The sequence below is a fragment of the Pygoscelis adeliae genome, unplaced genomic scaffold (genome assembly GCF_000699105.1).
Source record: "Pygoscelis adeliae isolate BGI_AS28 unplaced genomic scaffold, ASM69910v1 Scaffold166, whole genome shotgun sequence".
Lineage (NCBI taxonomy): Eukaryota > Metazoa > Chordata > Aves > Sphenisciformes > Spheniscidae > Pygoscelis > Pygoscelis adeliae.
In genome coordinates, this window is record NW_008825156.1 from 2,031,016 (window position 1) to 2,057,575 (window position 26,560).

The 26,560-nt window shown below is 39.5% G+C and overlaps 1 protein-coding gene across 1 annotated transcript in view; it reads left to right on the forward strand.

The window, feature by feature from the left end:
• KCNQ1 (potassium voltage-gated channel, KQT-like subfamily, member 1) overlaps positions 1-26,560 on the forward strand; it is a 374,642-nt gene that overhangs the window by 244,091 nt on the left and 103,991 nt on the right. The window contains exons 13-16 of the mRNA XM_009328598.1: positions 17,063-17,138; positions 24,726-24,820; positions 25,510-25,556; positions 26,432-26,493. Coding sequence (XP_009326873.1) covers positions 17,063-17,138; positions 24,726-24,820; positions 25,510-25,556; positions 26,432-26,493 — 280 coding nt within the window. The remainder of the gene's footprint in view (positions 1-17,062; positions 17,139-24,725; positions 24,821-25,509; positions 25,557-26,431; positions 26,494-26,560) is intronic.

Below are 26,560 nucleotides of genomic sequence, written 5' to 3' on the forward strand. Positions count from 1 at the left end.
GCCTGGCGGAAAAGGACCTGGGGGTGTTGGTCGACAGCCGGCTGAACATGAGCCGCCAGTGTGCCCAGGCGGCCAAGAAGGCCAACGGCATCCTGGCCTGTATCAGAACTAGTGTGGCCAGCAGGAGCAGGGAAGTGATCGTGCCCCTGTACTCGGCCCTGGTGAGGCCACACTCGAATACTGTGTTCAGTTTTGGGCCCCTCACTACAAGAAGGACGTTGAGGTGCTGGAGCGTGTCCAGAGAAGGGCAACGAGGCTGGTGAAGGGTCTGGAGAACAAGTCTTATGTGGAGCTGGGGTTGTTTAGCCTGGAGAAAAGGAGGCTGAGGGGGGACCTCATTGCTCTCTACAACTACCTGAAAGGAGGTTGTAGCGAGGTGGGTGTCGGTCTCTTCTCCCAAGTAACTGGCGAAAGGACGAGAGGAAATGGCCTCAAGTTGCGCCAGGGGAGGTTTAGATTGGATGTAAGGAAAAATTTCTTTACTGAAAGAGTAGTTAAACATTGGAACAGGCTTCCCAGGGAAGTGATTGAGTCCCCATCCCTGGAAGTATTTAAAAGATTAAAAGATGAGGCGCTTAGGGACATGGTTTAGTGGGCATGGTGGTGTTGGGTTGACGGTTGGACTCGATGATCTTGGAGGTCTCTTCCAACCTTAATGATTCTATGATTCTATGATTCTATGATTTTATGTGGTTTATGTACATATACACACAGACAACACATGTAAATACTGTTCAAGAGAACAATATTTAAACTTACAAAATAGGGAGGAAAGTATAGTTAGGTATATTTAGACTTCCACTTAAACCTAGGCAGAGGCCATCTGATTACAGGACAAACAATATCAATTTGATAATCCATTCTAGAGAGCAATGTCATCTTAGTCTTCTCAATAAAATTAGCAGTGGATAAACATTCAGAGATTTGAGTAAAGATTGCCTCATATGGAGTCTCTCAGACACATCCAAATCTCATGAGTTTTCAATCTGGGTCATGAAAGTCTTGTGGGAAAAGAGTTTGAGCTGATTTTTTGTTTGTTTTTTCCTGCTTCCAATTCAGACTGGAAATTCTGTGAAAATGTTCTTTATTGTGGCATTTCATCTTTGGTGCTTTAGGTCTTGGCTTGCAAACAGAAAAAATAGTATGAAGAAAAGATTCTTAAACCTTTTTAAATGGGAAAAGTCCAAGACTTTTCCAAAGACCAAACCATTTGTTTCTGGTTTGGTCTGAGATTAAGTGAAATTATTTCTGTTGAATTAAAGACCAGACTTTTAAAGGTGCAAAGCAACTCTAAGACAGATGGGTAATAGGTAGGATTTGCCTAAGTGTTTTGTAGTTAGTTGTCTGTCTGCTTCTTTAGGAATTTATTTAGCATGTTTAAAAAAATCCAATATTACTAAGAAGTGCTAGAGGTTGAAATTGTCCGTTACTTGCAAAAAGCACATCTGCCTTACGTGTTAAACCCTGCTGTTCTTAAGAATCATAGAATCATAGAATCATTAAGGTTGGAAGAGACCTCCAAGATCATCGAGTCCAACCATCAACCCAACACCACCATGCCCACTAAACCATGTCCCTAAGCGCCTCATCTACCCGTCTTTTAAATACTTCCAGGGATGGTGACTCAACCACTTCCCTGGGCAGCCTGTTCCAATGTTTAACCACTCTTTCAGTAAAGAAATTTTTCCTCACATCCAATCTAAACCTCCCCTGGCGCAACTTGAGGCCATTTCCTCTCATCCTATCGCCAGTTACTTGGGAGAAGAGACCGACACCCACCCCGCTACAACCTCCTTTCAGGTAGTTGTAGAGAGCAATGAGGTCTACCCTCAGCCTCCTTTTCTCCAGGCTAAACAACCCCAGCTCCCTCAGCCGCTCCTCATAAGACTTGTGCTCCAGACCCTTCACCAGCCTCGTTGCCCTTCTCTGGACACGTTCCAACATCTCGACATCCTTCTTGTAGTGAGGGGCCCAAAACTGAACACAGTATTCGAGGTGCGGCCGCACCAGTGCTGAGTACAGGGGCACTATCACTTCCCTGCTCCTGCTGGCCACACTAGTTCTGATACAGGCCAGGATGCCGTTGGCCTTCTTGGCCGCCTGGGCACACTGCTGGCTCATGTTCAGCCGGCTGTCGACCAACACCCCCAGGTCCTTTTCCGCCAAGCAGCTTTCCAGCCACTCTTCCCCAAGCCTGTAGCGCTGCATGGGGTTGTTGTGGCCGAAGTGCAGGACCCGGCACTTGGCCTTGTTGAATCTCATACAGTTGGCCTCGGCCCATCGATCCAGCCTGTCCAGGTCCCTCTGCAGAGCCTTCCTACCCTCGAGCAGATCAACACTGCCGCCCAACTTGGTGTCGTCTGCAAACTTACTGAGGGTGCACTCGATCCCCTCATCCAGATCATTGATAAAGATATTAAACAGAACTGGCCCCAATACTGAGCCCTGGGGAACATCGCTCGTGACCGGCCGCCAACTGGATTGAACTCCATTTACCACAACTCTCTGGGCCCGGCCGTCCAGCCAGTTTTTGACCCAGCGCAGAGTACACCTGTCTAAGCCGTGAGCCGCCAGCTTCTCCAGGAGAATGCTGATGTAACTTTTCATAAAAAAAGAGATGTAACTTTTCATAGGTCTCACACTGGCATTGCTACAGGCATAAATTGCCCACAGGATGAGCAGCAGTCACAGCTCCACAGAGCTGCTTGCCAACAGGCATCAGGCCTGGCTTGAAAAAAGTCATCGCCGAGTCCCTGACCTCTGAAATGCACAATGGAGTCACCATGTCGTGCACGTTGTCATCAGGCATTTTCTGCCCGGGAGGAGCTGGCTGTGCCTGGCTCTGCCTTTTTGCGTAAGCCAGCAAACAAACATCGATTTTTAACAGCTTCCCATTACGGCACTCCAGGGTGGAGTCTCCGCCTGTAGTCACCTACTCCGTTACCCAAACTTGTTTGTGATTTGTTTGGTTTTGGTTGAATTTTAAGCAATTTATCAGCTTGTTTTCCCTTGTGTTCTGACCAGGCTGTCAGTTCATACTTAAAACAGCATTAATGATGTGACATTAACTCTTATGATAACCTAGTAGTTGCTTACTATAGGACATTTAATAGGGTTTTTAAGTGGAATTCAGGATACATGAATTGTTCGTCAGCAAATCTCCAGGAAAATTAATACAAACTCAGAAATGCTGGGAGAAAAGGCAACTTTAATTTTCTTCTAATGTTTGTTCTTTCTTCTGTATTTTGAAAGCCTTGCAAAAGTTGAGTAATAAAAATAAGTAGAGGAAGAGAAAAGGGGGGGCATATCCCATGCGCTTCCACTTTTGAATGTGGAAAATCCTAGATCCTCGTGATTATCTATTTGCACAAATACCTATGGTATTGCTCAGGCTCTAGTTGAGATCTCAGTAGATTAATCCAGTGAGAGTATGCTTTTATAAACTGAAAGGATAGGAAAATAATATGAATAAAAAGAGCATATGAGGGGGAAGAGCAAATACAGCCTCAGAGCCTGGCTTAGCTGAAACTGCACCATCCGCAGGCAGAAAACACTTGGCTTGCTTTCTCTTTCCATACAAGCCAGGGAGGAAAGCGGTATTAAACCTGCACAGAAAGCCGCTCAGTGGACTCAGTAAGGCCATGCCTGCTCCCATGATTTTCAGCATCGTTTCAAAATTCCTAATTGTTTTTCAATCCCCAAAGTGAGCGAAGTTGTAATAATAAAGACTGAAATTAAAGACCTGAATAATGTAAACTGTCAAGTCAATTCTCTGCTCTTCATTTGAGGGTGGCATCACATATTAGCATCTTCAGTGCTGGTGAAAACTCTATGATGCACTAGAATACAAAGGAGATTAATTTTGCTTCAGTGGTCCTGCATATGCTTAGCCTACTCTCCTCTCGGCCTGTGCAGAACTCATGGATATAGAGGCATATACAAGGTGTAAAAGTAGCTGGTCGGAAAGTACTACTGATTTTCCCCACTTTCTCAGAAGATTTTCAGTGAGGAATCACTGCTGATGTCTATTGAAAGTCTTCCTGTTAATCATGATTTTGATTTCTCATCACCTTAAAATACCTTCTCAGTTCTGGTATTTTCAAAATCAAAATTTACTCCTTTTCTTTCCAGTTCTTGTCTGCAACTTGCATTAACCTACTTGCCTTGTATTAAATGAATACTTTCATATAAATGTATTACTGTGTATATTAGCTTATATAAATGGATATTTTTATGAAATAATCATTCAAATCTGGAAATAATTTATGGTCTTGTACTACCAGTGTACCTGTAGAGTGCTTACTATGAAGCGCTAGTGTGGTTTGTTATGTCCTTTTCCCTCAAAAAACCCTTGGTCTTGGGATCTCACAAAAGTTTGAATGCACAAGTTTTTGCTTGGTTTTAGGGCATCCCTATCATTAGTTTAACACAGAAAGCACAGTTGCAAAACTAGTAACTACACTGAAAGCCTAATTTTGCTATGTTTCTATTTAGCGTTTGGGCTCCTCAAAATATGAGGGGTATATTCTCTGAGTTGTGTTCCATTGTGAAGAGATGCCGTGCAGCCAAAGAGTAAGGAGAAATAGAAAAAAGTTATACTGCAGTGTTGTTTGGTACAAAGGTGGCAAGGAAGGACATGTGGAAACGTGCCTGCATGATTATTAAGCGACGGCACACAGAGGAAGACACGCATGAGATTTGATAGCTAGGGTCACAGTAGGCTATGAAGGGCTGTGAAAATGGAGGTAAGTAACATATGACAGAAGCAACAGAGAGTAGGAACCACAGGACAGATGCAGAAAACATAAAGGTAAAGGGGAGAAAAAGGTAAAGCGTAGGAAAGTCAGAGGAGAAGAAAAGAGGGACCAAGAGCTAATGTGAAGGAAGGCAGCTAGAGAAGAGAGCTGGCTCACAGTGGCACAGAGGAAAAGAGAAGATAATAGTCTGATGCAGTGCTCTTTTAAATAAGACTTTCAGGATTGCTTATCTAATTAAATGAGTGGAGCTCTGATTTGAACCAGCTGAGGGTTTGGCTAATTGCTTCTGATTCTACCTCTTTTGCAGGTAAGACATTTGCGAGTTATGTGTTATATGTGTCTTATCTCGCACCCAAAAAAAGTAAATTATCACAATAGTTCACAGTATCACAGCCAAGCAAGATATCTCTCCACTTTCCCAGGTAACATTTGCCGTGTGTTTTGTGGTATGATGTACAATGTTAACCTGGAGGTGGGAATCTCCTGATTCTCAGACAGGTATAACACAAATGGTGGCAATGCTGAGCCCTCCTTAATTCCACTACTAGTATGTTCCCTCGAATGGCTGTACATCCTGGACTGTAGTCACTCTTCTGAACATTGGTAGTTTAGTTTTCATTTCCATTTAACTCTCTCTGTGCTGATACTGCCTAGAGAAACGCATGGTCCTATTAGTTCTTTGAATACTGGATTCCTTGACTGTGTCAATAACACTGGAAAAAAGATTTCTAGAATAAATAGAGCCCAGCTAAAACTGGCCAGGATCAAGAGATTCCTGTCTACTATGCTGAGTGTACTTGAGCTGATGCTCAATCCTTATCGAGGAAATGTTGCTTTGCAGAAATGTGTGTTGCAAAACTGTAAAGTTACGAAGTGGGATGATATTTTTAACAAAATACTTGACTGTAAATCATTCTATAAACATCATCACATATTTAAACAATGAGATAGGAATAGTAAGCAAATATTTTTTTCTGTGTGACAGAACTTAAGTTGAAAGGTACAACAGGTTTGTTACCAGTTTCTGAATTGAGAGGGAGAAAGTAATTAAAACACATGCTGTTTTCTGTATCTAACTTACTAGAGAATAATTCTAGTCCAAAAAATACGTTGTTGAGCTATGCTTGTGCTTTGAAGCCATGGAAAGAAACGGAGTTCACATTCCAGAGTAGTTAGTCCCAGCCAGTTTCTGTCTCCAGTATATCAGCTCATAAAATTTCCCCTGTCTTTTTGCAATAGTAATAACACAGCATGTTCTTTAACTATTAGATGGAACAGGAGAACCCTGATGTTTCAGGTCAGATTTTCCACACAAAAGATATGAACCTAGTTAGTAAGTGTGTATCTAGAATTCTCCTCAATATATAACCTATATTTACTATGTTAAAAGTTTTCTTATATGTACAGATTTTTCAAGTTTCTGCTGATCCCTCGATATGCTAAGCAAGTGTGTAAGTTCAGGTGCATGTTCTCCCCTTGATTTCAATAGGGCTGCTCAGGCACATCAAGTCCTACACCCACTTTGGTGAGATAGGGGGCTTCAAAGCAACTTGATACCTTCAGGCAGGAACTTTTGCACAGGATGTGCTTTAAAGAAGGGTTATCTAGTTAGCTATTTTGAACACATAATTCAGTAAATGTGATACAGTCCATATTTTTAGTGGCTTTCAAGCTGCAAAGTGCCTCTTCCTTCATACTCACACAATTTGCAAATCTGGTTACATATGGAATAGGTCAGATTGTCACAATAATTTAGGTACCTCATGAGATTTTTCACAGCTATGTATCCCAACTAATTAGATGGGCTAATAGACATCTTTGGAAATCCCAATGGGGACATCTATAAGTGTCTGTATACAAATACGATCTTGGGTTCACAGGAGACAAAGATGAGATCTGGATCTGAGCATCTGCAGGATTAAAGTGAAGCAAGGGAGGTTGTATTTGAAATTGGACTGTGGCTTTAAAAACTTGTAGCAATAATAGGATGAAGGTGAAGCAGTTGAGGGTCTAATCTTAAATTTTCAACAAAGTAGAAGTTTGTGAAAAAGTCAGTCTTTGGTTTGAAACAATTTCCAAAAAAAAAAAGACGTGGTGACTATTCTGGTTCTTGAGATTTGCTAACACATGATTTGACATATCAAATGTTGGTCATAAGAGAGAATTGTGCTCATAACATAAATTCTCTCTTATACTTCTGTTTTCCCCAAATCTTTCTTTGCAAGTACAATTACATAAAACAGTTTTAGCAAGCTATTTAAAAAAAGGACTCAGATTTTTTTAGGTTGTCTCTCTGATTATTGTAGCACAAAATTTTAGCTATGACTGTGTTTTCTGGATGCTCCCACAACATGCCCAGTAGCTAAGACTGAATTAATTTTCACGCAGTGTTTTTCTAGTGTTCTCAGGTAGCTACTTCTTCACTTGGAAAAGATTCAGCTGCCCATCATTGCCACTGTAGAGACATTTTTCCTATGAATCGCAACCTTTTCACTGAAGTACAGAAACACCCTAGATTTTCATCAGGAGACATGGACAAAAGTACCACTTCACTGAACTGCAGCCAATAAAGGGACAGGGGTTGGACTAACACGGGCAAATATTGTGTATGCAGATGAGTGATGTTGCAGTAAGCTTAAAATTATCTCTCTGCTTCTCCTTTCAATTGTCCTGGGTCGGTTGGTTTAGGAAAAAAAGGCTGGATCTTAGGATTCAAGATTGAACAGGCTATGCTGGGTTTGGGTTTTTTTTGTCCAGTGAGCCATAAGAAAGGCTAAAATGATAGGGAAATGGCTGGGGATCTTAAAAGACAATAAATAAACGCTCTTTATATCGTCTTAATGCTCTTACATATTTCTGAAGAGAATTTACCGCTAATGTGTTAGTATTAGTTCTCCTATTGCCTGATTAAGGAGTTTATAACTTTATGGTGAGACTACAGGCTGCTAGTTACTTCTTTCCCAGTGAAATATAGCCTGATATTCAAAACCAGAGGCCTGTGTTTGCCAGGTCTTGCTCTATAAGAGAGATCCTAATCTCAACAAGATAAACTGCTTAAATAAAAGTTGATGAAAGAACAGTCCGAATAGTGGATTATGCTCTAACTGTTTTACAGTGCTTTGCTTTAGCACAATTATGTGCTTGTGTCCTTAGGGAAGTCGGTCGAAAAGCTGAAGTTTTCAGTGTTTACAGAATTGTATTCATCTTGATTTTTACCAAGTTAATTTCTGTTCAGCACTTGCATATTCATTTTCATTTTGTACTGGGAAGAAATAATGGGGAAAGGGTTAAGAGCATGCTTTTGCTCTTCATCTGTTTTAAATCCATAAATGTGAGCCCCTGTGCTGTTTCTAGGTTTCAGATTACGCTTTCTGATTTATAGGAAAAGGCTGTTCTCCACAAGTTGAAATCCCATGTGTTTCTCCACCATTGTAAAATAACAAATCCTTGAGAATGCTTCCAGTTGCAAAAATTGCAGTTTTGAACTACATTTATAACTGCTTTTTTTTTTTTCAAAAGGGATGGCATTGGCATGGGAAGTGAAGTCCCCTTGTCCTAATGCTATGTGTTCAAGGTTTGCCATGCTTTTCATTGCAGCTTACACAAACTGTAGCGACAGCCTTATGTTTATAGTCTTCTATCACTTTATTTTTGGAGGATACACCCACTAAAAAGTGCAGCTGTGAGCAGACACTTCTATCATTCTTCATAAGTCACATCCAGAGCTCCTACAGAGCTGGCAGGCCAGAAGCCACAGTGACCTAACAGTCCATCAGCTTCCAGTCCCTTCTAGTGTCTCATGGTGTAAATCAGCACAGAATTTGGCCTCATGTTTTTCAGTTGATTTCTGTGGCAATGATGGGGTATTTTTTGATACGGTATGATTTCAGAATATAGTGCTTAGAAACAGCTTCACAGCAGCAACATCCATCTTCTCTTTTTCATTATTAAATGGCAAGAGAATTTGCCGATCATCTCTGTAGTAGAAAACAACATGGAAAATGTTAGGATTTCTGAAATAGTATTATCACTGATTTTGGTAATGTAAATATTGCTATTCAGGTCAATAGTCTTTTCCTTCCAGATATTTTTTTTTGCTGTAATTCCACTCTCTGCAGCAGAAGAGCTGCTTTATTTTATCAGTCATAACTGTGTAATGACTTTAATTTGTGTTGAACAGCTGAGATACTCTCTCAATTTACCTACTTTGCCTTGACAGAATAGCCTGAACTTGTGAGGGTGTATGAGTGAATCTAACCTCTTGCCTATGATTGATTTTACAAAGAAAAAACAACTTTTTTGTCTCTATTCACCATTATTTAAAAATACACATATTACTGAGATGAAGGAAAAACTGAAGGAGGTTCTGGCTAAAGTCTTTGTGTGAGGTCAAATAAGTAGCAATGCAATATTGTTTTGCCCTTCTATGGATCCCCTAGGAACTGCATCAGTAGTTGACCTAATAAAAGCTTATTTCTTTTGTCTGAAAACAAAAGGTTAAATGGGATGTTATTAGTAGTATTACGTGATGAGTCTGAATTAAGATGTGGGATACAGCATATATTAAATTAGCACGTTAAAGTATTATGTAGAGTGGAAACAAATAATTGAGAATTCTTAATGAGTTGATTATAATTTTGTGCTTTTACATCTTGCACTCGGCATTAGATATGTTTGTGTACAGGTTGTACCTGATGTGTATTCTAGGCAATGCAATTTAAGCCAAATAGAAAAGCCAAACTCAGCCTTGTGTTTGCAGTGGTCTTGTAACTCCCTACAATGAATACAACAAAGAGCTACCATGTAGTGTTAACAGCTTGTTGAGCATAATGAAGTAGTGTAACATCAACCGGTTTAATATTCAAAGGTTATTGTAAGTTTAATAGGCCAACAATAGAGAGGCAAGTAACCATAGGCAATATGGTTATTTCTTCCTAGTATCACTGAATGTAGCCCTGCATAACCTTGTATAATTCAGAGCCATGAATGACAAGCTCTGCAAAAAATATATTTTTAATCTGAAAAGATTGCTCTTAACCAGATGCTGCAAAATAATAATATCCATGGCTTTCCATGTGCACTGAGCTACAGCTCAGAACAGTTGTGTTCTGTCTTCAACTTCTTTAGAAAAGGAGTTTAACGTGTCAGACTATGTCTGTAAGACAATGCCATACATTATTATTTACTTATCTGTGTTTGCATTTGTGTCTAGTTAATTTCAAATTGCTTGGTCTTGAAACCATGTAAAAAAGCAACTGCCTTCTGACTCAACAAGATGCAGAGAGTGAAGAGCTGCATAAAGGTTCACTGTGATTGGATATGGGTATCAATATCAATTGGTATTTGATAATGATATCACCAAGGTTGGGGAACAACAGCCAATTCTGACAAAATGGGAACTGGTTTTTATATTTGTCTTGCTTTCTCTACAGGGTATTTCAGCCCTTTCCAAAAATAATTTTGTCTTCCTATTTTTTTCCCCCCATGTCCTTTGTGCAACTCTTCATAACAAAAAACAGAACAAAGGCGACTTAGGATGTACAAGAAATCTCATGCTCTTGCCTGATTTCAACACAAACTTTTATAGTAAGGGTTATGTTCTTAACTAGCATCATTGTGGGCAGACCACAAAGGAAATCTCTGATGCTATATCTGTTTGCGTCAGCATACCATTAGTTCTGAAAACGTATGCATGATCTTTATTCTAGCTACAGCAGTTTGTCTTGGTTCTAGATGTACTATGTCTTGGACCATTTCCCTTAAGAGAAGTTGAATAAATTTGAGCATTGCACTCCAAAATCCTGTGCTGTTTAGCTATTCTGGATCCTCTTCTGTTTAGTTGGAAACCAGTTTTTGTTTTGTTTGTCAGGATGTGCTGGGGAATAGAGGGACAACTGGGGATGGAGCAGAGGGTCAGCGTGCTGAGAACTTTGCTCTTAATGGTGCGGTTATCTTCCTTATCCTATGTCCAGTCTCCCAGTATCACCTGAATGCTTTGCAGAAAGTTGTTCTTGAAAATTCGGTTGTAAAATGATCCACCTTGAGTTACAGCAATATAGTCATTGCACGGCAGTATAGATATTAGAGAGTTTGGACTTCGGGTGAGTTATGAAGCCAAGCCCCTTGTGAGACTTGTGTTCCCTGTCAGAAAAACAGCTTCCAAAAATTTCTGCGCTTCGTGCCATCTCTTGCTGATCCACATGGCAGCTATTATTTTTACCTGTGTTAACTCCAGGTCAGGAGAGCAATGGTTCTTTCCCTTCTCAGGCCTGCATTTAAATATTCATTTCAGATTGCCTTGATACGAGCGTATTTTAAAGGGCTAGACTGATTAGCTGTATTTTCCAGAGTCATTCTGAGTCTCAAATTGCCATTAATGCCTGAAACAAGTCAAGTCACTTGAGCTTGTTTTCCTCTTTCCGTATGAACCCCCACCTCCTGCTTCCCCATTGCCCCTTGGACACCTCTTCCAGTCCACTGATGCAGAGCTCGGGATTCTTCCTGAGCTGCCAAATGCGGCTGATCAGGTTTCCCACCAGCGGCACAAAGGCTCCCAAAGCAGGAGAAAATCCCCAGTGCTGTGCTGAAGCCAGTGTGTGTGCCCTTCTCCAGCTGTACGCCAGTGTTACATCTCTGCTGAGATGCAGCTGAGAGCTGGGGAGATCACATCACGCTCCGAGTTGTGGTTGCTGAGCTGCCCGCCCCATGGGGAGGCTGCATTGTTCCGACAACTTCCTCCATATACCATGCTCCAATGGCATGACTATGAAAAACCTACACAATTTTTTTCCTTTTTAAAACATTTCTTATATTAGTAGACTATTTTTATTGCTAACTGAAGATATTAAAACATCAGAATCCTCCAAAGGCAATGTTATTTCTTAAACTTGTTCTTTTTTGCATATCTATTAAAAATCCACAAACCAAGCTAAACCAGGCTATCTGTAGAGAAAAGAGGATTGATGTAACTACATGAAAGGATTTCTGAGTTAAGCCCATGACTTTTGAGAAAGGAGACATGAAAGCTGCTGTAAAATAAAATACAAATCCATTAAAAGATGACTGTGGATTTAAAATTACATATTTTAAATAAAAAAAAGACCAACCACAAATAGTTGGGAGAATACATAGTGGGGGGAGGAGCTTACAAATGTTAATTCAGCTTAAGCTAATTCCCCTGGGGCTACATTCACATTCAGTAAAAAATAACCAAGATGTTTACTGGCTGAAGGGTTCACCAAACGAGTGAATTTGACATTACTCTGTTTACAGAGTATCCCTGCAGAACAATTTTTTCATTTGTAATAGCTAATACTCCTGTGGGAAGTCAGCCCCTGCATTCCCCTAGGTAGGGAACAGAAATTGCATTATGAGACACAGGCATTTAAGTCAAAGCAGGTGATATTTTCAAAATTAAACACTTGAAACATGCTATTCTATAGAAATTATTAATCAAATGTCTTCATAGAAGTTATTTGCTGCTGACATTGAATTATCCAGTGCTTAGATGGACAAATGCATTTGATGAAGTCTTACCTGTTCATGACCAATTTGCAAGCATGAATAAGAGTTCAGTAGACAGATCTTTCGTAACCAGATGACTTGTTCGCCAATAATTACTAGAATGCTTTCGACTGCTAAGACCAAAGAAGTTTTAAAAATCTAGCTTACCAGCTATTTGTGATTCTCCTTGTTCTATATATATCTATTATTTCTGTATTCCTTTTGCATTTAAACCTGTGGAGACCCTGGAGGTGAGGACTGGAGGTAGCTGAATTAATTTCATTTGTCTTGTCACTAGTTTCTAATTTTACATTCACGAATGGATGGGAAGTCTAGAGGGCAAAGTCTAGTAAAGAATGTTTGTCCATTAAAAATAAACACATTCATACATTGAAAATGTTGTGGGAGCATTTATGTAAACACTAAGCTTGGCTGAAGCCCATTTAATAAAACTTCAGCTTTGTAACTGGTTTGCTCTTCAAGCGTCATCATGCTTTTCTAACGTTTCTGGGCAGCTTTTACTGGTTTGTCCTTAAGATGGTTTTTGTGAGTCATTTATGGGTGTGGGTATATTTTGAGAGCCCCCGATAAATGTATCATAATGATGGCAAACAACAAGTTGCCAAGCTCTAGCAACAAATGAAAGTAAAAGCTGGGTAGCCCACATTATTTGAAATAATCAGCTATTCTGATTTTTTTCCTGGGTACGATGATCAAGCATTTCCTATTACAGAATACACAGCGATGCAACCTAATCCCTTCCACCTTATCGCATCTAAAATGTTGCCCAGTTCAGAGAGGCTCCCATCAACTGTAATGGGCAGGGAGTGACAGAATGTGTGAAAAGACAAGAATAACCTCGAGCCACAGCAAATTCTATACCAAAAGCCCCTGGAGGACTAACGATGAAAGATTTAATTAGACGTAAATGCACTAATGAAACGGCTTAATGTAGTTACTCTGAATCTCGTCCACCAGATTCTGTGACAAGGAACACTTTCCAGTGCCTGAATGGAAAAAATATTTTTCACATGCACAACATATTATTAAAAACTGATGTGTTAAAGTTCAAGTCTAAATAATGATTAGTGCCAAAAACTCCAGGCCAACCAACTTCAGCCTTCTTTCTTAATACTTTAGCTCTGTCCGAAGTCAGAAATTTAAGATGACTTCAGAGAATTTAAATATGTTTGAAAACTGAGCTTGACTTCAAATCAGTGTTAGGTTTACTGAGAAATGGGCATTTTGTAAAAGATATTACAAATCCGTGGTGCTCTCCTACTGAGTTTTCATTCTTGTTAAACTCATTCTGAATAGACAGCGTTGACCTTTTAACTCCGATAACATCAGCGTCCATGTACATTGGGAGGTCTGTGCCAGACATTATGGTCCTGATAATAAAATGTTCTACAAATGAACAAAAAGGCAAGTGTTATAAATAGGAAATTAGCACCACCTTTCCTCTGTCTTGTTGCTTCAATATTTCTGTTAACACTAAACCAATATGTAGAACACCTTCCTGAGATGAAAAGGGGAACAAACTTCTAGTGGCATTTCTAAGGATTTGATATAAAATTCAGCAGCTTTATAAGTACAATAAATATTTCTAATTAGTAATTGTTTTTCCTTTCTTGTTCTTTAATGAAAGAACTGTGTATTTCAGAATAGGGATTAATCTTGTAAAACGTCATTTGAAAAAAAAAAAAAAAGTTTTTATTTTTCTTGAAACATAAAACCACCAAACCATGCAACTACTTACTTCCTTTTTTGTAAAGCCACCTGTTTTTTGTAACCAAAAATCTTAGCCTTGGTCCCAGAAAGCATTCTTCTGGGGTGGCCCTGCAGGTCCCCTTGCAGGAAGGAGGCAGGCAGGTGCTGGCTGAAGCCGGTGACATTCACTATGGCTGTGAGTGAGTGCTGGACTGGGGAATGAGCCACACCTTGGGAAACCTATTGAGGTTTTGGCTGGATGTGTCGTGAAAAATGAATAATATTGCAGTCAAATGTACAAATGGCTCCATTGCAATAGTTTGGGGCATTTATAAATGTGTAATAATTTATCAAACAAGCTTTCTCCCAAAGTCAGGCAAAACCAAATGTGTAAAAAAAATGAGGCATTTCAATCGCAAGAGAGCTTAGCTCCCACAGCTACGTTGAAGCAGGCGGGCTCTCTGGAGTACCCCAGTAGTCCCTGAAAACTCTGTCCATAGGGGCTGAGGGACGGCGACTTTGCCATCGGAGACTCACTCTGCACGGCAGTACTTCTCCAAAGAGTGTCTCCCGCTTACTGTGGGGATGCATGCACAGCAAAGGTATGTTGCTGCTGTCTGTGAGCACTCTCAGATGATGTCATTTCCCGCCACACTCCTAAAAAAATAAGTATTCATGAGACTCTTGCTCTGAGGACAGTAATGTATTGAGTGGCTATCTGGCATCTAAGCACGCTGTATGTCCCCAGAGGTTGCAGACAGACATTCTGTAACCAGAATTTGGAGATGTCACAAGTGGCTGAACAAACAAATATCGCCAGTTAATGGTTAAACTCTCAATTTACTAAAGCATTTGTTACCAGTTTGCGAAAAAGATCAAACAACCGTGAATCATAACCTTGGCTACTAATTAAATCCTTTATTCCCTTCCCTCATCGCTGAAGCATTTAATCTTGGGGAATCGGGACAGCCTGTTGTGCAGAATTAGATTTTACAGCGTAAGCAGAAACAAGCTTACTGTAAGGTTTCCTACTGGAGCTGGAAATGGGAAGGAATAAAACGAGAATATTAACTTTCCCTCCTGGCATGGAAGTTCATGTTAGCACTGAACAATGATTGATGTAAAATAAGTAGTATTTTACTGCATTGGAAAATCATTTTGGTGGCATAGGTTTTTTTATTTCACTGAATGGTGAATATAATTTTTATTATCTGGCTGTCTTGCTTATAGATGAGACTCATCATCTACATAGAGAACGAGGGATTTGGTGTACTTTACTAGTGACCGTCTGTCCCAAAGAAAAATATTTTACTCAGAAATAATGGACTGTGAAGAACACCCCGGAGGAAATGAGGCATAAACCAAAATACTACAAGCAGTTTTATTGCAATTGAAATTTATTTCTATTTGTCATGAGATGTTTTTGTGTGCGTTTATGTATAGGATGTATAGCTGCATGACAGTTACACTTTCACACCTTATTTAATAGCAAATTAAGCAGTGTTTATCTTTTTAGGTCCCATCTCTGTGAAGCAGAACTTAAAAAGCCCAAACACTTTATTTCCTTCAGTTTTGGGGGAAGTCGTCCTTGTCCCTAGCAGCAGAGTGATGCAGCCAGGGCTCACAGAATGGGAATACCATGAACTAGCATCAGGCTAACTCTGTTCACCAGGACTCGATCCAAACAGGCAGCCATCCCAGTTAGGAGGAGCGAATTTCCATTTTTATCACATGAACCATGATCTTGCGGTCAAATCTGCGGGAGCAGGGACCTAGAGAGAGTCTCACTGAGACACCTCAGTAAGGTATTAAGAGGGAAGGGCCTTCCTATATAGATCCAACTGCAGAATCACGGATCAGTGCATAATTATTGAGGCACAGTCACTTTATATAAATGCACTTACGCTCTTAGCGATCTGTAGACCTGTGGTGAAAAGCTGTATGTCATTGGTTTGAAAAGCAACCATATTTTACACTGTATCTGGAGAAAGCAATCTTTTCTTGACATCATTGCTAAATCTAAACACTTTCTGTAACAAAAAGAAACCACCTGAGAGGGAGTATCTACAAGTAGAAAATGAGAGCTTTTTTTGGTTCCATTTTTGGCTTTGCAGAAAGCTATTTTCCCACTGAAAAGTGTGAGTTTTCAGAAAGGGAATGCCCCAGCTACACTTGCCATGCTGTTCAGAGGACAGACATCCACATTTGCATTTGCACATGCAGAACTTCTGTTTGCTGGGGTAAATTTGTCCTGAGGAAATACATGAACACTCACTAAAATTCCAGGTTATGTTTAACTGAAGAGGCTTGGGTGATACCATGCTGTATCATACCAAAGACCCAAACCTGTACAGAACTTAAATATTATTTTTCTATCCCATAGTGAGTATGAAAGCTGTCAGGTTCAGTACAGACAGAAAGCACTGCCTAGTGACATCTCAATATGCCTGTCTATCATCATTGCTAATAATAATTTTATAAAGACAAAACATCTGGAATATCTAACTCTGCTTTTACTGCTGCTTCCCCAAAGCCATCACTAGAAGTCTGTTTGGGATGAGAGTTAGAAATACTAGATGTTCATGCATTTAAAAAGGAAAGAAAGATTGTGCAATAATGTCATACAAGCGTGTCTGATAAGAGTAATGGAATGAACAAGCAGAATAAATCATGAGCAGAGCTTAATGTTTGATTTCGTATGTTAATGTTAAGAAGAAAAATCCATCATCTTTGCAAACTTTGAAAAATTTAAAATTTTTCTGCTCTTAATGAATAGTTTAAAAACTCTTGTCAGATATAGCTGGGTTTTTTTCAGAGAAGAAATTGGGAAAGATGGGTGGAAGTTTGCTTAGACATAGGAGGAGGTTATGTGGACACTGCTACCTAGCATAGGTCAGATAAAATCCCGGATTTTTATAGCCACCTTGGAAGGTGGGGAAGGTCAACATAATAGTGTTGTGCTCCCAGGGTGAATCGCAACTGCTTACATTACACATTCACATGTTAGTGAAGCATTTACTGCAGGCTGTTGTTTTTATTGTCTGGATGGAGATGTTCTTTCCCCCCACTCACCTTCCTCCTTTTTCCCACAGGCTTCGAGAACACCACCGCGCTGCAATTAAGGTGATTCGTAGGATGCAGTATTTTGTGGCCAAGAAAAAGTTTCAGGTGAGTTGTGAATAGAAAGCTCCTTTTCTAAATAAACCCTTTTATTCTCCTGATTCATTGTTTCTTTTAGAAACTTAAGAGAGACTAACACAATTCATTTCAGTAATGGTGAGCTACACCCACTATTCTCTCCCTCCTTCAATAGGGCAGTTGTTTAGCAGCAGGTTAGACAACTGTGGATGCACTGGAAATAGGCTAAACTCCTGAAATGCAGTCTGAATTAAAACGTTATTTTCTGCTAATGGACTTGACCCTTAACCCTCTGTTATCGCTGTCTCTTTCTTGCAGTGCAAACATTCTCATATGTCTCCATTAATTCTGAGCTGTATGTTACTGTCATGCCGAGTCAGTAGGATTAGAGATTAAAATAATACCTCAGCCTTGTTTCTGTCTCTTACTCAATGATAATGAAGTCCTGATAAGAAACTGGGGTGGAAATTTGTTAGCGTATTGGAAGGTTTCTCCTTCCTTTTCCCTTCACCCCTCTGCATAAGTAGGAGACCTCCTTCCGAGCTTGAGAGATCTCAGTTCTCTTTACTCCTCTAGCCCTCACTGGCATACGTTTCCTGTGTGCCACTTCACTTGCTGTGATATTGCCATACCATAAGCATTTAACAGTAGCTAATTAACCTTGTTGACTCGTCTGAATAAAAAATTCTGACTGCAAACTTTCTAAGAATGTGGTTTCTAAATCAATTTCATCAATCCAGTAAACATCCATGTGTCAACAGCCTTCAGCTTGATTTAAACCAGGTGAATATATATGTAAGAAATATATTACTTTACTTAAAATTAATTAATAAGGGACAATCCCTGGAGAACAGGCTTCACAACTGAAAATGCAAAGAAACAGAGGGGCTTAACTGCCCCCCTTAACATCCATTTTCATATATGACCGCGGCACTACTGCTTACGATAGACTAAAAAGCTTTCCTGCCCTTAATCTATCCCCCCCAAAAAGGGGGGGTGTCTTTTTTCCTTCAAATACTTGAAGGGTGCAAAAGTTTAGGATCAAAAAGATGATGATGATGGTGGTGATGACTAACAGTCCAAAAGAGCATCATTTCTGTAAGGTGATGCTTGCTGCTACTTCAAAACTGTGATTCTGACTTCCTCACTGAAATTTAGAACTGCCTGAATTCTTTAGCAGTTTCCTACTTTGAATCTTTTTATTTTTACTGAAATTGATGAGCTAATTTATGGCTAAGGTTGCCTGAGCTTTTCAGAAATGTGTTTCAGTTATGTATAATGTATTCAGACTGTCACCATATAGGCTGACATCTCCCACGTCCGGAGTTCTCCCATGTCCGAGGTCATGGAGGGAGCACTTTCAGAAAGTTTCTGCTAGCACATTTCACCTGTTTTTTTTTATTAGACTAAAATTAAGAAAGGCACAATGTCTGGACTACTTGAAAATAATTTTTATAGTAATTTTGTTGAGAAGCTCCTTAACACTTGCCGGTCAGCACTTGTAACTTGGCAAGGGACGTGGCCCATTCCAGTGATGTGTCCACTGCGGCTCTGTGAAAACTGCCTAAATGTGGCCGGTTACATTAAACTTTGATTTATTCTCATTCTAAAACCTGATTGTGATCCTTTGCTCTGTGGTAATTACTGAATCATTGCTCTCATAAATTCAGATCATAAAATATTTGCCATGGTATTAACTAAACTGCTTAGAAACAAGAAATCTACACATTATATATCTACCTCCCAAGTGGTATTTGTCAAAAACAGATTTTGAAAATGCCTGAATGCTGTGTGCAACATTATCCACCTGGCAAATAAACGAAACTCCCCTGCGGCAGATGACTTGATAGAAGCTGAGAAAGCATTTGACTGAATAGAATGGGACTATTCAGTTCATACTTAAAACTTGTTTGTACTCAGTATCCCGGTTGCTAATCTGGCTTCTCAGTTGTACTCTCACTTTCGCATCTGCAAAAGACCTGCTTCTGGCCATCTACAAAATCCCTCAACAAGGTTGTCTCTCATCCTTCTTTAGTAGTCTTTTTTCATCCTGAGCTATCAATATTAGCTGTTATTAAAGAACTAAAAATGTCAGTTAAGCTGAAGTGAAAATTATCTCAAGTCACTCCTGCATACAAGCGATACGCTGCTGTTTCTGTCAGAAGCAGAATCTTCCAAGAGGGGGATATCTGATACTTCTCCATAATTTCTGAATACAAGGTTATGCCCAAGTTTAAAAATTCGGAGAGCACTAAAGGTACAGTTTTCAAAAGCACCTAAGTAAATTAATGCACAAAGTCACCTTGAAATTCAAGCCACAAGGTGCTTTTGAAAATCTCTCCTGTAATTAAGAGATAACCACTGTCATTGTTCTTTCCTCAAAAGTATGTTGTAAATCTGCTTTCTTCTATTGTATGCATATAAAATAGTCATAAGAAATTGGAATGTTTAAACATGTGCCAAGTAATGACTATACAGTTTCTAATAACCAGTCCAACATCATATCTGAAATTAGGGTAAAGCAGAAGATGCACTTTAAAAATTTATCTTTCAGCATTTCAGAGGTCTGCATAGGTGTTTTCTGGTAGGTATTTGCCTTCTAAGCTTTTTGTGTTTATGTGAAATGTATCTTCCTAAAAGAAAATTCAGATTTTTTTGCTATATCTATTGAAAAAAACCCAGCTGAAGTCCTTTGGACTATTTATGCTTAAAATTAGCTGGAACATAAGTAATTGCAAGGCCAGCACTTAAAAGGAGTATTTTTTAGAGGTGCCTCCGAAGCTTTTGGGGAGGGGAAGCATAGGAAGAAGGAGAGGAAGAGGAAGATTTTGCAAAATAGGTCCCAGCATGAACCCAACATGGTTCTTGAACTGTACCAGCTGTTTGCAGGATACACCTGTATGCCTGAATTTCTGTAGATACATTTTTTTTAAGAGCTCAATTAATAACGGGGGGTGATGGCACCGCAAGAACAAAAGTCAGTTAGAAAGCAGAGACTTCCTGTTTAAAAAAAAAAAAATAAAGAGAAGCTAAACAGGGATACAAAGAAATTTCAAAGGACATGAAAAGCAATTCTTTGTGCAGCATTACACTTGGGCATCATTTCCTCTTTAAAAGAAGGAGAGAAATTTATGCTCTGCTTTAAAGTCCAGGTTTGAATACTGTCCATATGATGATGTCCATGTAAGAACCCAGCATAATATTATAAAGAATTAATACCTTTTTTATGGATGTGTTTATGCTCTTGTAAAGTCTGTAGGACTGTTTCAAATTTGCAGGAAAGATTATATTCTGCTAGTAGTCAACACAAGTCCTGTGCATCAGTTAAGGTGAATGGCTCACGGTTAAGGAAGGGTCCTGTAGATTTTAGGGAAAACAATACTTAGAAATTAATGCTTTTCTAGGCTTTGTTCACTCCACCTACCAAAAATGAATTTCATATATTTGTTATGAATCGGATGTCTTTGGCACAGTCTAAGCTTACAACTGAATTTCAGAAAGAAAATCACCATACTCAGTTATTCCATTAGCCAGATTCATGAGAAAATAACCTTTGTCTTCCAATTAGGAAAGTTTCAACATGTCTTAAGACTTACGCACATGGATACAACTGTGATATCCATCACAGATCCAGACACCAGGGATTTGATCTGATTTTCCATTGTCATTTTGAAATCTTTTTTTTCTCTTTCCACTTAAATTCTTCCTGTTCAGTAAATCAATTTCCTTCTAAAATATGTTTTTAACTTGTGTTATGTTTTTCACCATGGCGAATATTCTATACATAGTATAAACTAAAAATACAGGTTGGAGTTTCACCGATGACATGAGTAACTGTGGCCTGGTTTGTTACGATTTCACTGGAAAATCTTGCATTTATAGTCTTATAATGCATCACCTTATGTAATTCATTTGTCATGGTATGAATCATGAATTGTGTGTGTAATCTTTTCTAATCTCCATACCGAGCTGTACCAAACAATGTAGTTCAGAGCGTCCTGTGCTTCAAATGATGTTCTACCCATTTTATTTGACTGTTATTTGGTTACATTTCCCACAAATTCCCCTCGCACGGATTCTCCTCTCCCTTTCCCGGGTCTGCCTCCCTGCGCATGCAGTTACTAGGGAACAGCAATGGCCAGTGGTGCACGTTTACTATTTGGCCTTGGCTTTTGTGCCTTTTGCAAGCTTTCATATATGATGGGGGAAATTTTAACTCATTTAAGAAGATTTTTGCCATGAGTATTGGTTAATTAGCAGAGGGACGAAAGTAAAGAAGAGAAGTAGTTAAGGAAAGCCATGGTGCTGGCTTCTACTTTTGTTTCTTCAATACTCATCCATTGCCTGCTGCAGGTTTTTTTCCTTTTACAAAACTAACACGTTGTCAACATCAAGAGTATTTTCTCTTGAAAGATCAGCTTTCAATATGTAATAATTACAGAATAATCAGTACTGACTATTAAATACCCTATCCTACTCAGAAATTAAGCTTCATTCATAAATTCTGTTTACTCCAGGTTTTCAGTTCTTGTTTTAAAGAGAAAGAAGCAGCCCAGTAAATGAAAAACAGGCAGCGACATACCTACTCTTTCTACTGTCTGACACCTGCATCAGAGTACGAGGGCGGCAGGAGAAAGCTCTGCATCTTTATTCTTACAGAACTGCTTTTCTGAATCTGGAGTTTTCGAGCTGATCCTGCAGATTTCTCTCTTGCTTATTTATAGTACAAAAATAATCCAAGAATTCTTTTTTTTTATATCATAATGTTTACGGTACTAGTCCATGGAAAGACTTACGGGCTTATGCCATCATTGAATCATATTTCTTTCTTTGTGGATGTTAGTTATGATTTATATATGTGTAAGCAGTCAGGGTTCTTGGGAATTCTTCTGTGTACTCTTTGGTTAGACTGAAGTAATTCCCGTTCCTGTTTAGCCTTCCACTAGACAGTATCTCACATTCACCCAAGGTTTGCAGTTGACTTTGGGGAATCTGGCAGACTGAATTATAATTTGTTTTATGAAGTGATATTATTAAAATAATTATTATTATTAATGTAATGATTCCTAAAATGTGGGAGCTACCTCCCAGGACTGCATGAAGGTGCCTCAGCCTGATTTTTATATTGTATCCCACTTTTCTTTGGCTTAAAAAAGAAGGTATTTGTGGCATGGAATTGAGGAAAACCTGCAGCATGAGAAATAAGTTTAAGCAGTGCAGAGACATCTCCTGCTTTTGAAGTGCAGGTGATAAAATATTTCTGAGACCTCAAATGGGATACAAATTCTGGTATGTTAGAAGCTACCGCTGTAAACTCTTTTCCTTGTTCTCAAAAGATGCAAGAAAGGAAAAGTTGTAACTAAGTGTTACCAAGGTTTTTATCAAACCTTGAAAATTATCTACAGAGTATATATAGACAGCATAATGAATGAGTCAGAAATATAAAATCATAGAATGGTTTGGGTTGGAAGGGACCTTTAAAGGTCATCTAGTCCAACGCCCCTGCAATGAGCAGGGACATCTTCAAATACAGCAGATTGCTCAGAGCCCCGTCCAGCCTGACCTTGAATGTTTCCAGGGGTGGGGCACCTACCACCTCTCTGGGCAACCTGTTCCAGTGCTTCACCACCCTCAGCGTAAAAATTTCTTCCATATATCTAGTCTGAATCTATCCTCTTTTAGTTTAAAACCACTACACCTTGTCCTATTGCAACAGGCCCTGCTAAAAAGTCTGTCCCCATCTTTCTTATAAGCCTCCTTTAAGTATTGGAAGGCCACAACAATGGCCTCCCTGGAGCCTTCACTTCTCCAGGCTGAAGAACCTGAACTCTCTCAGATTTTCCTCATAGGAGAGGTGTTCCATCCCTCTGATCATTTTTGCAGCCCTCCTGTGGACCTGCTCCAACAGCTCCATGTCTTCCTTGTACTGAGGACTCCAGAGCTGGATGCAGTACTCCAGGTGGGGTCTCACCAGAGCGGGGTAGAGGGGCAGAATCACCTCCCTTGACCTGTTGACATATAATTTATTGTTACTGTATTGTTTGATTGATTTGATTATCACCTTTAAGAAAAAGTTTTGTACCAAACCATAAGTTCAGGTGTTACTGTTCAGTCTAATGTGTGAAGTTTACATCCTACTCCTCTCCTCTCTCCTCTTCTCAGTTGTGTTAGAGCTTCATTGCTGCTTCTCATATGTAGCTCTGGCACTAATTGGACTCTAGTTTCTAGATGTAGGATTAAGATATTTTTAATTTGTCACTGCACTTCGACAAGTTCATTCACTTGCTTTCCAGTTAGTCTTGGTGTTTATTGGTTAAAATTATGGTCTTTTTCTTTAATACTACACAAAAGTGTTTTTATTACTAATAGGTCAGATTAAGGCTTTCTGATGTATGAAGTGCAAATTACAGACACAGGGCTTTCTCCCTGGTCATTCCTTGCACCAATATTTTCCCAGTATTTCCCAGTAGATTTGAAAGCTCAACCAGTCTTTCTGGAAGAGGAAATCAGTCATGCATCTTCAGCCAGGACTCTGCTTTAACCTTCCCATGGTAAGAGCTGAACTGAGAACTCCAGCTATCTTGCTGCTGACTGAGAATAAGGGCTTGTGCATGTGAAAGACCTCTTTACTGTACGGTGGCCAAGGAGTATGAACCTTATTTCCAGAAGAAACCAGAGGGACCACAACCTTCCGAGCAAAGTGTCAGATATACTTTTTTGGCCCCAAGTTCTTTTGGCCTCGAGCTCAGTGGATAGTCTCTTGAAAGGCATGTAGACCTGCAGTAACAAAAAGGTGGATGAAATCAGAACTGTCATAATTATTCCACAAAAAATGTATGATCATGGCAACAATTAAAATATCTCAAATGTTTACACGGTGTTAAAAAGGGTTAAAAGAACTTACTGTTTTCTCTTGTGTCCTGGTTTCAGCTGGGATAGAGTTAATTTTCTTCCTAGTAGCTGGTATAGTGTGTGTTTTGGATTTAGCATGAGAATAATGTGATAACACACTGATGTCTTTGTTGTTGCTAAGCAGTGTTTATACTAAGTCAAGGACTTTTCAGCTTCCCATACTCTGCCAGTGAGGAGGTGCACAAGAAGCTGGGAGGGAGAATAGCCAGGACAGCTGACCCAAACTGGCCAGAGGGATATTCCATACCATGTGACATCATCCTCAGTATATAAGCTGGGGGGAGTTGGCTGGGGGGGCAGCGATCGCCGCTCAGGGGTTGACTGGGCATCGGTTGGCAGACAGTGAGCGGTTGCATCACCTCTTAGTTTTTTGTTTGGGTTTTTTTTTCCTGCTTCCTGGATTTTGTTCCTCTCTCTCTCTCTCTCTCATCGTTTTACTTTCCATTACAATTTCTTGTTGTTGTTGTTATTATTTTATTATTATTTCAAGTATTAAACTGTTCTTATCTCAACCCACAAGTTTTCTTACTTTCGCTCTTCCAATTCTGTCCCCCATCCCACCGGGGCGGGGGGGAGGGTGAGAGAGTGGCTGGGTGGTGCTTAGTTGCCGACTGGGGTTAAACCATGACATCTTGAAAAAAATCTACATCACCATAGACTGTTCCTACATCCTTGTGTCTTAAAGGCATTTTTTTTATTTTACAGCAAGCTAGAAAGCCCTATGATGTCCGAGATGTTATTGAGCAGTATTCGCAGGGTCACCTCAACCTGATGGTGCGAATCAAGGAGTTACAGAGGAGGTATGTCAATAAAGTTCAGTGTCTGTATTCGTAAACACCAGCAGAGGGATGTTCATAAATAAGTCAGTGATTGGGGCCGGGGATCAAAAACTGACAGGGTTACAGGTGCCATATTGGTAGGGCTGTGCAAAGTTACAGAACATAAAATGGCATTCAAGTAAAGTTTCCTTTTCACACAGGAAGGAAAAGGCAAAGAGCTGAAAAATCTGATGATCAGGACTTACAATTTTCATTATACTTACATGTATTGCCTCAATCCCTGTTAGCTTTGACTATACGCTGTAATCCCTATATGTTAGGGGCTGTATTATATGTACAGAGTGAAATACTGCCACCTGCTCTGGTAGAATTGCACTTAAGAGCAAACTAAAAGACAACAGATAGATGCAACAAGTAAGCTGCAGAAGAACAAGGAAAAGAGGAAACAATGCTGTTCACGTGGAAAAGCGATGGGCATGGTAAAATTTTGCAGTAGTTAAAGAAGCTAAAGACCAATCTAAGTCTAATCCCTTTTTATTATTATTTTTTTAATTTCAAGCTATTCCTAGCCCAAAGCAACTGGGTACAAACCAGAACTATTTGAACTTCACTTTGCTTGTTTGTGAAGAAGTCTCCCCACTCCAGCTAGAGAAAGTGAAGATGCTGGTTCAGGCTGATAAAAACTAAAAATTATTCTTTTTGTTTTATAGGTTGGACCAATCCATAGGGAAACCATCTCTTTTTATCTCTGTCTCAGGTAAATTAATATGAAGGATGCGTCTAAAGTTAATCTGATTAAGATATAATTAATAGAAAATACTTGTAAAAATACTTTTTATTTTGTTGCCAAATTTGTAAACAGTGCCAACCAGTTGTGATCTGAAGTTTAGGCATCCACAATAATATTTAGTCATCAACACCTTTAAAATATGCTTGTTCTTATTTAGATATTTAAAGCACCTACTTTCACTGAAGTTTTCAAAATGTTGGCTCTAATCTCTCCAAGAGTCACCTTATTTCCAGTAAAATGGCGTGCTATGATTACAGAGTTTCTATGAAATCAGTTATATTCACATAGAGCTTTGATAGCTCTGAAACGATTGGGCTTGATGATCTTAAAGGTCTTTTCCAACCTAAATGATTCTATGATTCTATGAAAAGGGACTGGAAAAGGAGCACAAAGTACTAAGTTTGTTTGTGACAAGCCTGGCTAATGAAAACTCTCTGTTAACAGCATTTTCAAACTCATGTTTCTATATAGTTTATAGGAGGGAAAAAGATAAAATGTTACCACATGCATTGTTCAAGTTGGCTTTAGAGTCTTTTGCATAGTGGCAGATTGTTTTTAAATGGCAATTAAAACATTCATTAAATTGGGAACAGTTTTGTTCTCCCAGGTTAAAGCATAAAACTAAGGTTGAAAGTGCCTTAAACTTAGGGGCTATTAAAAGCCATGGCATGGGCTAATGTTATAAAAAGACAAAAAGTTGCTTTTAAGGAATAGAACTACCAGCCTGACAAAGGTATTCAGTTACACTGCGTTGGTGGGCTAGTTAAACACACCCTGTTGTGGCTTGCTGCTATTTTGCTATAACACCATATATTAATTTGAAAATGTTTCTCGATCCACAGAAAAAAGCAAAGATCGAGGGAATAACACGATTGGTGCCAGGCTGAACAGAGTGGAGGACAAGGTAAGCCTCAGTTAGACTGGCAGTGAATGAGGACATGGTCTGTGATCGAACAGTGCTTGTTTCATAG